Source organism: Enoplosus armatus, chromosome 22, assembly GCF_043641665.1.
Source record: "Enoplosus armatus isolate fEnoArm2 chromosome 22, fEnoArm2.hap1, whole genome shotgun sequence".
Taxonomy (NCBI): Eukaryota; Metazoa; Chordata; class Actinopteri; order Centrarchiformes; family Enoplosidae; genus Enoplosus; species Enoplosus armatus.
The window spans coordinates 5947364-5961014 of NC_092201.1; the positions used below are offsets into that span (position 1 = coordinate 5947364).

The following is a 13651-nucleotide window of genomic DNA, read 5'->3' on the forward strand; positions in this document are numbered from 1 at the left end:
TTAGTTGAGTCAATCTGAAGACTCTTCAAAGCCCAATTTGAGTGCACCGTGCATGAAAAAGAGCCTTTTCTCCTCCTCTGCTTTCATTTTCTTTCCTATTCTCTGCCCCCTCTGTTGCTCTCTCAGGGTTCAGGCTTTGTGCCTTGAGTCACACATAAGACAGTGAAGGTCTCACGAAGGTTGTCCTGTCATGTGTCTGTCTCTCAACATTTCAGGATGTTATTTTGCTTTTATGGTTCACTGTATTGATTCACGTTGCCTACATCCTCTGACTTGCACGCACACACAGACACACAACACCAGCAGAGCTTTGACTGCCTGAGCTGATTGTGAAGCATAGCAGCAGGTTGTTGAGAACTGCAAATGCCTTATTATGTAAGATGTGTTTACCAGATGCCAGTCTACAGTTTCAGTTGTCCTCTGCCTCCTCCTTCTCTCACTCTGTCTCACTCGCTCTAAGCCATCGTTATGACTGACTCTCTGTATGTCCATATCTCTCTCTCTCTCTCTATTTACCTCTGTCCCTCTCTCTGTTTTTTCTTACTTGCTTTCCAGTTTTACATAAAGCATACATCTATATATCTTATTACATCACGCACATGTTCAGGTGTCAGAAGTCTGAATTTTTGAGTCCACTCCCTATAGACTTTATATGTTGGCATTTTGAGATGATCACTGGTCATGAAGTCATAAATTCTTGCCGTGACTTGGCTGAGGACAGACTACGTGTTGGAGCATGTCGTAGGTTGCCGTCTTTCACAACTTGCGCGACACATATAGGTTATCAGTAAGGTGCCCACCTCACTGTTCCACCTGACAGCACCAACAACATCGTCCTCTTTTACTTTGCCATGTTTATGTTTGTGTGCGCGCAAGTGCTCTGTGCTCCTACTGTATGGGTTATGGTCAGGGCAGACGTTGTAGTAGTTGCACTTAGTGTCACACCGGGACACACTACACGGGGTAAAATGGGCACTTGACGCACCCAACCCATGTGTGATTGGGCTGATATTATGTAGCTTGATGCCAGCATTCATTTATATATAAGAACTCCAAAAACAATATAAATGTTTGTTAATCTCTGTAACTGTTGTCCTTCTCTTCTTCCTCTCTTGTATCCAGCCCAAGCAGCGCACCTCTCTGTCTTCTTCCCTGGACGTCCAGAAGCCGGTCAACCACAGCTGTGATCCCAGCGAGGTGAGCTCGTCCCTGGGCTACGCCAGCTTCAGCACCAGCCCCCCTGCCAGCCCTCCACTCAGCCCAAACCAGGAGGACTCTGCAGGCTCCAACGACGACTGTCAGCTTGCAGGTAAGACTCGGGAGGGTGGGTGCGTGTTAAAGGCTATCTCTCAGCCTGAAGTAAGTGTCGGCCCTGCTGAAATACACCCTGACCTCTGATCTCCCTGTGGAGGATGATCAGCAGAAACACAAATGTCTCCTCAAGGGGAATTCACGATATGAAAACTCAGGTCTCTTGGCTTTCTCTGCTGCGTGGACACCAAGAAAAGCAATTAAATCAAAGAATTGTTGTCATTCAAGACAGAGATATTTAGATTTAATGTGAGCGTTGTTTATTATTGACAGTTATTTTCATTATTGATTCATTTGTTGGTTATTTCTTCATTTTACAATCATTTGGTCAAGAAAATGTCAGAAAATATAGAAGAAAATGACCATCACAATTTCAAGAAGACCAACATAACATATTCAAATAGCTTGTTTTGTCTGTCCAAAAGTCCAAAACCCAAAGATATTTAGTTAAATGTCAAATAAGACTAAGCCTTATTCACAGTCAACGATCATCAAAATAGTTGCTGATTATTTATCTTTAGATCGACTAATGGATTAATTGACTAATCGTTTTAGTTGTAGTCTGTCCTTTGCATATTATCACTAACTGTCAGCAGGGTGGTTTGTGAAGATACATGCTGTATATTCTAGATCTTTGGAATATTGTAGTCGTATTATGTAGCTTAAAATGGTCATTTTCTCTATGGAGTTTCTACTTTATGGACAGGGAGTACAATTTAGTTAGAGTTGGAATGAATGGAAATAATCCAACATGGAGTATATTAGCCAGCTGGTGAGTGTTTGGGTTTTTTAACTCCTGGTGTTGAAGCCTCCTCTTTCATTCTGTTTTTTGTTGCCTCGGTGCAGGTGTTGTTCAAACTCTTTCTGCCTGGAAACCAAATGAAACTTTAATCCTCTGACCCTGGGTCCCAGGAAATTGAAATCATATTTCTACTCCTGTCATCGTTGAGACCGGAGCCAAGAGGCAAACACCTTAGAGGTTAACAACAGATGTTATAAAGGCAACTGCTGGACTCAGGACTGTGGAAGGGGAGGAGAGTGGAGGGCACACAATGACAGCTGCAACATTTCTGTCTAAAGGAAATTAGAGATATGATTCAGAATATGCTAAAACTGACCTAAAATGTACTCTACTACGTGATTTCAGCCTACAGCGCGATGTGAGCATCGCCTGATTATGAATCCAAGGACGTTGAAACAAGCACTAAGAATAATAACAATTCTAGACAGGGTTTTGACCTTTACAAAAAGTCTTGTGGGTTTGACAAATGTTCGGCCGCACAACATGACTTATTAATGATAGACCCACTGCTGTGTTTGCTGGGTTGAAGAGCATCAGGCCATGAAGAGCATTTCAGTGTTGAGTAAAGGCTTTGAAACACCAGGAAGTGCCAAAGCAAAGTTCATATAAATGCCTTTTTTGTGAGTTAATACTGACTAACAGAGGAGGTTAAATAAAAGCTACGAATACAAGCTACGATAACGTTTTGGACTCTCTTGCTCTACGTTCCCTCGAAAGTCAGCACTATCAAGACGGTTTGCTATTTTTAACGGCGTAAATTAGCATGTCAAAGCTCACCAGAGTTGAACTTAATGCCTCCACAAGCGAATCCAGTGGTCACAGTGATTCCATTGAAATTCATTGATTTTACCGGAAAATATAACCGTTTAATATACATTATTTTAGTGATTTATTTATTACTATTAAGTACGAAATGTAGTTGTTTTTTCAGGTTTGAAAAAGTTTTTTTTTAGGTGAAACCCATTCTTAACTTGTGTATTAGTCTCAAGTTGGTTTGAGTGGAAATTAGGATGCAAACAAGCACTTTCAGGGGGAAAACTCTACCGGATATCTTGAAAACTAGGCTCCAGGACGTCAGCAAAAGATGCTCTCTTAGTCCTGTGGGGAGTCTTTTTTTTCACTGTCAGACCAGATGAAACACTGTTAGTTTCATCTAATGACATCCCCCTGCTGAGTTTGAAAGTTTCTCCTCCAAAAGGAATATTCCATGTAGTGAATGAGGTGTTTTCTCATAAGAATCTCATAATGAGGGCAGTTGGGTCTTAAATCTGCACATACGCACGTTTCAGTACTTTTATTTATGTCCACATAATGAAAAATATAACATAAATACTAAATAATGCAAACATGTTTCATGCATTTTTTATTGTGATTGTATATTGGTCAAACAATTGGACAAAAGTTTTTACATCATGAATCCTAAAATAACCACATTTTGGTCCCTGTGACCCCCCTTTGCTCACATTTTACCCCCCTCATATGGAGATATGATTTAGTACTGGGGCGTCTACACTGTATACTGGTAGGGCAGGTAACAGTACCAGAGTAATTATAGTATTTATTATCAAAAAATAGCTTGAGTACGAGTTAGTGCCAGAAGCGTCTTAAGGACCACTTTGTATCCACGTGCCACACTTCTGGAACCACTGGTTTACTCCCGACCTTCATTTCCTTTGTGTCATTTCCTAGATGCTCGCTTCATGAGTTACCATAGCGATGAGAGTCCTTGTTGTCATGGCGAAGTGGTGGCCTTGGTGATAGTTTTGTGGTGACGTGGTCGTGAATACTTCCTCCTCTCACCTGGGTTTCACTCCAACTGTCCCTCACACCCGCTGCTATCAGGCACCGACAGAAGAGGCGAAGCAGGGGAAGTCGACCAGGCGGGAGGCATTTTCAGAGTGTGTGTGTCTCTGTTTCATCCAGGAGCAGTTCAGAGGCCCTGCTAGACTTTGATCTGTGTAGTGCCTTGAACGAAAAACACATTCATTATCAATCCACAGGTGCACACACACACACACACACACACACAGATGTAAAAATGAATGAGACATCTTCATCTACTATTCTCACTGAAGCTTTGCAGTGGTATTTATGTAACAAGAGTATGTTATTTCCCTATTGAAACCGACATAATGAGCCTTGAGCCTGACACTCATGTCTTCTGAGGACAAAGACTGGGGAGCAATTATTGATCACAGTGTTGAAAAGCTCTCGTTTTTACTTTCAACACGCTTGCTTAACTTTCTGTATATCAAAGTCACTTTTGGGGAATGTTAAATTTTGGATACATAAGAATTTCATGACTTAGAAGAAGATGTTCTTGCTTTAATACTGATGCTAGCAGTTACTTTTCACATGTCTGGTGTGACCACTGGGGATGGTTGTCGTTAGGATTTTATTAGATACCTCTACAGCAATACTAGTACAACTTATCAGTACTGATAGTTATTGGTACTTCCCTGTCCCATTATTACCAGTACTTTACACACAGCAACCTTTACGCACATGCATTTTGTGTTAGCTGTATTTTTGTTTACTTCTCCACAGTTAGTTAGTCTAAATGTTCAAGCATTTTGAATCATCTGCCAAAACTTGGTTGCACAATACAACATAACAAGACATTGTTAGTGGACAACAAACACACAGCAGCCAAATTGAAATTGTCTGCCTTTTAAATGAATTACTTACATTTAAATACTTATTGCAGCACAAACTTCCCAGAAATGTGCCTGTTTTCCAGTACTATTTTAATACTGGTCTTCAGTACACATTCCTTGTGATCCCAGCAGCTTATTTTGATTGCAAAAAGGTTGAGAAGATGCTTTGGACTTTCTAAAATGTTGCATACCACATGTGTCCCCTGTGAGCTCCCAGATACATTAAACCTGTCTGATGCATCTTTGGTTGAAAGCAAGAAATGTGGCTAGCGTTACCTGACAGTAAGAACATGCAAATCAATGATTATTTTTCTCCTCTTTTGGGGGCATTTGCTTCAATTCAACCCAAACACTCTACTAGTATATTATTATTTGCAACATTTGAAAAGTTTCCGTAATATTTGCTTGAGGAAAATATGACTGTTGACACAAACATACTGCAACTTGAGGCACCGGAGGAAAGATTGTCCTCTCTCATCTTCTCTGTTGAATGATTTGCTGTGACAGTTTTGCCAAAACAGGTAAAAAGTACATCAAGACATTATAAAGCACTCATAATGTTTTCTCATCACACTTTAAAAAACACATTATATAACTACAGTGCATTATAGTTTCAAACGTTTTATAAACGTGTACATCTGTTTTTCTCTCTCTCTCTCTGACTTTCTCTGTATGTCTCTCAACCACGCTCTCCTCGCCTGAAGCTCCAACACCAGGAATAGATTGGCACCCATTTATATTTCCATTAAATTTTTTCTCTACCCCCCCCCCTTTCTTCTTCTGCTACTCTGCTCATCCCTCCTGCTCCCTCTACTTATTAGCTTTATAAGACCCATTGTGGGGTTGCCATGGTAACAAGTGGCTTACAGAGAGAGAGAGAGAGAAAGAAGGAGAGAAAGAGGGAGTTTATATGTATGTGGATACAGAAGGCAAAGAGTCGCAGAAATCAAAGGATGCCAGTGAAAAAAGAGAGTGGGTGTGGGAGAGAGAATGAGAGACTAACGTTGCAGGGGGGGATGAGGAGGAGGAGGAGGGGTGATGAACGAAAATCAGGCAAATGGAGAGAATGAAATGTGAGATTTCAGGGGGTTGGATAGAGAAATGAGGACAAGAAAGTGACGGGAACACTTTTTTCCCCTGCACACCATAAAAGGTCTTTCCTTCCTTCCTCTCAATGTTTGCCTCTCTCCTTCTCATTCCTCTCGTTTTCCTTTTAAAAATCCTGAACCGTTCTTCGACACCAACATTTATACAATAAATCTTTGGCCCTGCAGCAGAGTATGCAGGTGTCAGCCACCTGCGTGGGCAGTTGGATAAAAAGGAGGCCTATTTATAACCCGACCCATCGCTGGTGCTGCTGTTGATGCTTCGGAGCTGGGCTTTACGTAATATGTTGGACATTGCTCGAGAAGATATTCCCACAGTGCCCTCGGTGCAGAGTGCCAAGTGCAGTGCAGTGTTATGCAAAAGCAGTGCAACTGTTGACGCAGTTGTCCTCCATGAATTATGCAGTGCCCCCTGCGACAAGTCAGTAACAAACAGGCACAAAGCTGCAGGTCTGTATTTATTCATCTGGAGGCTGTTAAGTTACTGGAACACTTCATAGCTTCTTATACATTCCTTTATGTAAATGCAAGCACAGAATTTGCTCAAAATATTAATGTTGTTTTTTATTGTGTTTCTATTATCATGTCTACGTTTCCCAAATCTCTACATCAGGCAGGGTTTTATCTGCAGTGTTTACTTTTGTATTCAAAGAAGGAGAACCCCTTTTCCTCTATGACTAATTACTTGAGTCTCACTTTATGAAATCCTCCTGGATCTACATATAGAAAATGCTGTTTTCCATGACATATAGCAAGTTTTGAGACTTCTAAATTACCATAAGTTCTATAATAATTCAATTCTCTAGAGTTGTCTTGCTGCCTGAGAAACATGACTTCACACTGTCTTCATAATGCACGGCCACAGAGGAGCTGAGTGATCGATGAGCTCCAACAGTTAATGAGCCGTAAATGCCAAAGCTGTGTGTGTGCGTGTTTGAGTGCGCCGCTGGCTTTGTGTTTACTTGAAAGAGTTAAGTTCATTAAACCTCCTTTGCTTAATTGAGTCCTTTGTTCTCAAATATCACACACTCCACTTGCACCTTGACATCAACTCACAACTACAAGCACACTCTTCCTCTCAAATGCACAATGGGTCTGTCAGCCCGCTGAGCTTCATCATTAAGTCATCCTCAAAGTCAGCAGTTCCTTTGTTTACAGCATTAATTTGATACCCATACACACACACACACTCCAACTGACACCTTTAGCTCTGTCCTTTGTCTTTGTTATACACAATCACATTTGAAGCCACTTCCTTTTTCATTGTCATAGCACAGCTTGAAGCTTAATGTAATAGACGTGCTATTAGTAGCCGCTGTATTGTCTCTTAGCGTATTTGATTACAAGCATAGCTTAAGAGAAACAAGCATGTGCAGATCATACAGTTTTCGTTTTTCCTCCACATTTTGCATGAAGCACAAAAGCCGCTGTGCAGTCTGTAGACTTGCCCTCCTCTTATATAAAATGACAGGAATTTCCCCTGCTGTTCTACTCAGGTTGAAAGTGCCGCATGTGTGCCCCCTGTTGTGTGGCAGAAGGCAGATGTGATGAAATTATAGCTCTTTTCTCTGTACTTTTTCACTCAAGGGTGAGAGAGGATCAATCACGGACGAAAGCTGTTAAGTCAAATTTGATAGGTGGGAGGAGAAGAAAGGTAGCAAACATTTAGCCATTGTCTTGTGTAGGTGGTTTTGTTTCTTTGTTATATATATATATATATATCATGCACGCTTACTTTAAGTTTATTAGGTACACCTGTACAATCTCATGCAATCCGATGCAAATCCTTGCAATCTTTGTGAAGCTTCTAATATTCAGTTTTTGTTGACAAAGAAGTGCTGATTCAAGTCTAGGTACATTTTTGAGGCTATAGTCAGTGGTGTTGAATCATATTGACATGTGTCCTCCTCTTGTATGTAAAAATTCCTCCAGAGCTGGATCAACACCTCCCTGATACAGAGTGTGTTCATACTCTTGTGCCTTCAGACATTGCAAGTCTGTGTAGTGAAACGTCCTCTCCAAACTGTACCGCCCTCAGAGATGTAGCTCTAATTAACGCCACCATTTCATTAATGAGCGGGATGGGTTTGATCACACATTCTGCGTGCTTGAACCATTTAGCTTTCACCTCAGGCAGTTGTGCTAACAAGACAGGTTAATATTGGAAGGCTTTGTCTGTGGTGTGTGTTTGATGGTCCAGACTGAAATGTTTCAACAACTATTGGATGGATTGCCATGAACTTTTGTGCAGACACACATGGTCCCAAGAGGATGAATTTTACTGACTTTGGTGATCTGCTGACTTTTCAACAAGTGCCATCATCAGGTCAAAGTTTTAATTTGTCTAATATTTTGATTTACCACATATCTGCAAAACTAATGACATTCCCATCAGCCTCAGCCGTACTCTCTATTTAGTGCTAATTAGTTGGAATGCTAACATGCTAAATTAACATGGTAAACATTATACCAGTTAAACATCAGCATGTTAGCTTTGACATTGTGAACCTTTAGCATGCTGATGTTAGCATTTAGCTCAGAGCACCGCTGTGCCTAAGTACAGCCTCTCAGAGCCGCTGGCATGTCTGTAGGTGATGGTGAGTCATGTTTGGAAGCTCTGAACACAAAAGAGGCTCACACAGACGCCCAGACTCCGTTCAAAATAACAAAACACAAATTAACAGAATTCAGTCAGATGCAGAGAGAAACTCACCCTGCTGTTTGTCACATTCAGCAGCAGTGAGGAGGAGACTATAGGGCCTGATTGGACAGAATAGCTAGCAGAGCTATATCATAATAGGAGGTGAATATTTGGATTTCAGATTAAAAAAAAAACGTGTCCTCCTCCTCTTGCTCTAACAACATCGATGAGGGGGATGTTGGTGGAGGTGATTATATTATAAATATATAATATGTTGTCAATAAATAAACAAAGCCGGACTACACATGCTCCATACATACTACATACTCCATGCTCCATATTTTTGCACCCATGCCACTTTGCTTTGAGCTGATTCAGGGCTGAGATGCTACTACTGCTACAAACACATACATACATACATGCATCCCACACACTCAACCACATATGCACAGTTAATCTGTGGCGACCTCATATCACATTTAACTCACGCTGTCCCTCTCTGTCTCACACACACACACACACACACACACACACACACACACACACACACACACAAATGGAATTTCAATGACGCTAGTGAGAGACATCACTCTCGACTTCAGGAGACTTGAAAATGGGTTACCGTGGGAGACGAGCCAGTTGCCGTGGCAATACACTCTGCATACTGGAATCAGGAATGAAAGTGCGAATTCAATATCTGCAGACTGGCCCCTCGTCGCCTTAAGGCTCGGTTTAGATACATACAGGCCATCAGACGTGGAGTAATGGTCTCAGCAGGGAGTCCTATCTCTCTCCCTCTCTGCCGCCCACGGGGGGGGGGGGGGGGGGGGGGCTACCTGTTTGCACCTGTTAGTGTAACACTAGCTCTGGTGTCACAGACCACAGGCAAGTTTCAGCATGCTCAGTCAGTCACAAATTGAAAAAGAAAAGATGAAGATAGGGAAAACTGTTCCAATCAATTTCATCTTGAAATATGATAAGATGGAGAATATTTTTATTATTTATATATTTTTACTAAAGGAGATGCAGATTCAGGGATTACATCTATTTCTCTCTGTGGTCACTTTTTAGATCAAGTACTTGTGTTCTTTAACAGTAAATGATTAATTATTTATTCAAAACAAAACCTACTGTAATTACAAATAAATTACATCCAGCAGTTGTTACTACTTCCATGTATCTGCCTCTGAAAGTCTCTTATTAGTTTTAAATATTTAGTAGATGTATTGCACTTTTTTCAGAATAATCAGCGCTATTTGCAAATGACGAAACCTTTGATGTGAATAGTTGCAGTCGATATTTCTGATGGATTATATAGCCGGTGTGCAGTTCCACATGTATATATAATAATATTCTATGTGCATAATTACGGAATACTTTTAATGCATATTTTATACACATAACATATCATGTAACTCAGCTATCTCCAAGGCAACTGAGCAAAGACAGAGAGATATGTCCATATGTCCCAGGAAAAGCTAGTAAGTGGACCTTGAGTCCACTACTACTGGCTCAACTACAACTCCTCTTCTTCCATTAATTATGTTTTTATTTGTATTTATTTGTAAAACTAATATTTGAACGCCAAATAGGTTCAACTTGAAAATTCCACTTACAAAATGCACTTATTACAATTCTGATGCTGTCGAATATTAAAACTCATTACAGCTTTGGGTGACATTTCTAAAAGCACTTGCAGGCAGCACTTCTGAGGCTCTCACATGTAATTCATTGGATCTCCTGTTGTCGTAACGCTTTCTGAAATCAATGATCCAGATTTTAAATAATTTCCTACGTCATCATCAATCCGAGCAGCGGCCCACCAGATTCCTACACTACCAATTCTGATGTGGGTCTCTTAGCGTAGCCTAGCACTAACCAAGCACTAGCTTAGCACCTGAGGCTCAGGGAGCTGATAATGATTTATCCAGGCCTGTGGCGCTTGTAGGGCTCAGTCTTAAATCTCTGGGATGACTGACAGCTCAGATATTACTCTGTAGTTTTTAATAACAGTTAGTGCGGCGCCACAAGAGACGAATGAACACTGCGCTATCAGATTTTTGGATCATCTCCCAGCCCCTCCCGCTACCACACACAAACACACAGACAAAAACATCTTAGTGTATGAGATATGGAGTATGTAGTATTTATAGTGTTTGTGCGTCTGTCTGCATTCACAGATCCACAGTTCGTTTTAGTCATTTACCACAAAAATGAGGGAAACGATAAAGGCAAGGCAAGATTATTTGTATAGCACTTTTCAACAACAAGGCAATTCAAAATGCTATATATAAGACAGAATGCCGTGAGAAAAGATATAAAAGAAACGCAAGGCAATATAAAAAGACACACATGAATAGGATTTTTAAGAGTGAAACTAAATGAAATAGATTTATTAATAGATTTATTATTAGATTTATTCCCATGTTTGACGTAATAAAACACAGTGGCAAATGTTTTAAGCCCTGATTTCTTTGTTCCAGATGCTCCAGGTGCATAAAAACTTTTAATGGCAACGTTAACCAGCGCTTCCATTTATCAGCAAATCCCTAAAGGGGTGGGGCAGGGGAGAGTGAAGGGAGCAGGAATTAGGAGACCCCTCCATGAGCTGGTTGTCAACATGCTGACATTGAGGCTTCCCACCGCCGAGGCTGCTGTGTGTCGGGGGGGGATCATCTCAGGCCTGGTCCATCAGTGCTTTAACTCCAGGTCTGCTTGGGATAAAGATGCAGTGACGCATCTTGTAACATCTTTTTTTGCAGGAGTTTGTTGCATTTATTGTCATTTAATAGCGTTTATGGCTATAATATTTATGTCACTCAGTGTGAAAATCAATAATGAATGAGGTTTTACCAGATTCTTGATGCAATTCTCCAATTTCTTTTAGTAGAAACCCAACTTCTAGTGCTGCTATGCTTCTGTGTGGATTGAATGGCTTTCCTATGACAGATAAAGCCTTACACCCATCTCAGTTTCTTTTCCCTCCCATTTTGACATATAACCCCCAGCTCTGTATCTCTACTCTTTCATTTCTCTCCCTCCTGCCCCCTTCTGTCATTCAATCCTTCATTCTGTCACTCCCTTATTTCTCTAGCCTCTTTCCCGAGCTCTCATTCGCTTCTCTGTCTCTCTCTTTCTGCCTGTCATTCACGGTTATATGCTCCTCGCCCGCCCCCTCACTTTCCCTTTGCCTCACTGCCATTCATCAAGCCTATACGGTTTTGCTGTTTTGCTAACAGTTTACCTCTCCATAACTCATTTACCCTTCCACTTTAACTCCATTCAGGCAGATAGCCCTCTTTACCCTCTCTATCTCTGCTTGCTTCTCCCTCCCTCTGTTGCTCACTCCTTTTCAACCTCCTCCCCAGGTCCCTTTCCCCATTATCCTGTTCTTCCTCCCTCCCTTTACCCCCTTCTCTTCCTCCGTTTTCCTTCTGTGCATCCTGACCGCTGGTGCAGCAAACATTTATTAACAAACAATTAAGCATCATGTGTGAAAGGAAAATGGATTCAGCCTTCTCTTATAAAGGATATATATGTTTGTCTTTGCAGATGCATCTCAGCATCATCTCAGAACTGTGTTTCATGTGTTTCTGGATTTAGATACTGTATGAAGGGCTTCATTTAAAATCGAGATGCCTTATTCGCCACTCTGAAATTAAATCTTGCTTCTGTAAAGTGATTGCTTGCAGGAGAAATGGAGAAAATTGCTTTGGAAGAGCTTTTACTTTACAAGCCAATATGAGCTGGTTAAAGACCAAAGCTGTATCTCAGTGCAATATAACAAACTAATTTGCACGTTTTAAGTATATTTTGTCATTATTTTGTTAAGTATATTTTGTTTATTATTGTCTCGAAATGCAATGCACAGAAGAAATAGAGGAGCTGCTCACAGCTGCAAAACATTAAAACAAATTGCAGATGGTGGGGAGAAAGCTGGAGGAAGATCTCGGAAAACAAACATAATAAAAACGTCTTAAGTCTGTGGAATGCCACTGCTGATGTTTTCCCCAGTCGGATTGATGTTTGTTTGTGCACATCAAGACCTTTATCATGACATTCTGACATGGTGTAGCAGAACAAGCACAAGTGTTACTAATAATGTTAATTATGGCTGCATTCCATTTAGGTGTACATGTTCCAGGCCTTTGATATTGTGCATGCAGGCATGGGGTCTCTGAATGGAACACAGCCATTGTTAATGTTATTAGTTACAGTTGTGTTTTTCCTGCTGTAACAAGTTCAAATGTCTGCTGTGAAAAAGGTTTGACATCATCGCCCGGACTAAGCGGTAAAGTACATTGATTTCTTGTATAGTACACAATAGTACGGAGGAAGGACACAACACAAAACAATTTCGTCCTCTTTCTTTGGACTGCACATTAGATATGCAACAAAGGGTTACATGAGCTTTGTCCCAGTTCCATAACACAGTGGTCCCCAACTGGTCCCTCCTCAGGATCCAGATTTCTCCTTAGTCCTTAGTTCAAGGTCCACACATAAGCTAAGTTACCACATATTCAAGTTTATCTTACAAAATGTTATAGTAAACGACATGTGGGCTTGAAACACAATGAAATAAAACATATTGCAAGAAGAAAGTGCAATTGCTTAAAAAATAAATAGCGCTGCAACCAAAAAATTGCATATTTTGGCTTAAAACACAGCAAAGGCACAGCATGTTTATAGGCCAAATAATACGAAGAAAAAGGCAATAAAATACTTGCTGTGCTGCAGTGAGGAAAAAAAAACAGGGTGGCTTGATAAATAAGGTTCCCATTAACAAAGTCTGAAGGTCAATATTCCTTTTCAGTTAGTTTCTTTTAAAGAAAAAAAATGCTTAAATGCTGCGGGCAAGTTAATGGGAAAGCTGGGGATGCTTTTTCCTGTTTATAAGAGTCTCTCAGGTCAACTCTAAGGTCGCGTTCAGTTTTATACTGTGTTCCTATGCTTTGTCTTCAGCTGGACCAGAGCTGAGAAGCCACTTTCACAAGGATCCGCTGTGGTAGGATGGTAGGATAGTTCGATTGCATGAGAGGCAAGGGAGAGATACTCCTCACAAAACACCAAAACTGAGAGAGCTTTCCAAGTCGACTCCAAAGTGACGTGCGTGTCCACTCATCATCCCTGCGTA

The 13651-nt window shown here is 40.8% G+C and overlaps 1 protein-coding gene across 1 annotated transcript in view; it reads left to right on the forward strand.

The window, feature by feature from the left end:
* Positions 1-13651, forward strand: part of anks1b (ankyrin repeat and sterile alpha motif domain containing 1B) — a 195557-nt gene that overhangs the window by 121327 nt on the left and 60579 nt on the right. The window contains exon 13 of the mRNA XM_070928639.1: positions 1123-1309. Coding sequence (XP_070784740.1) covers positions 1123-1309 — 187 coding nt within the window. The remainder of the gene's footprint in view (positions 1-1122; positions 1310-13651) is intronic.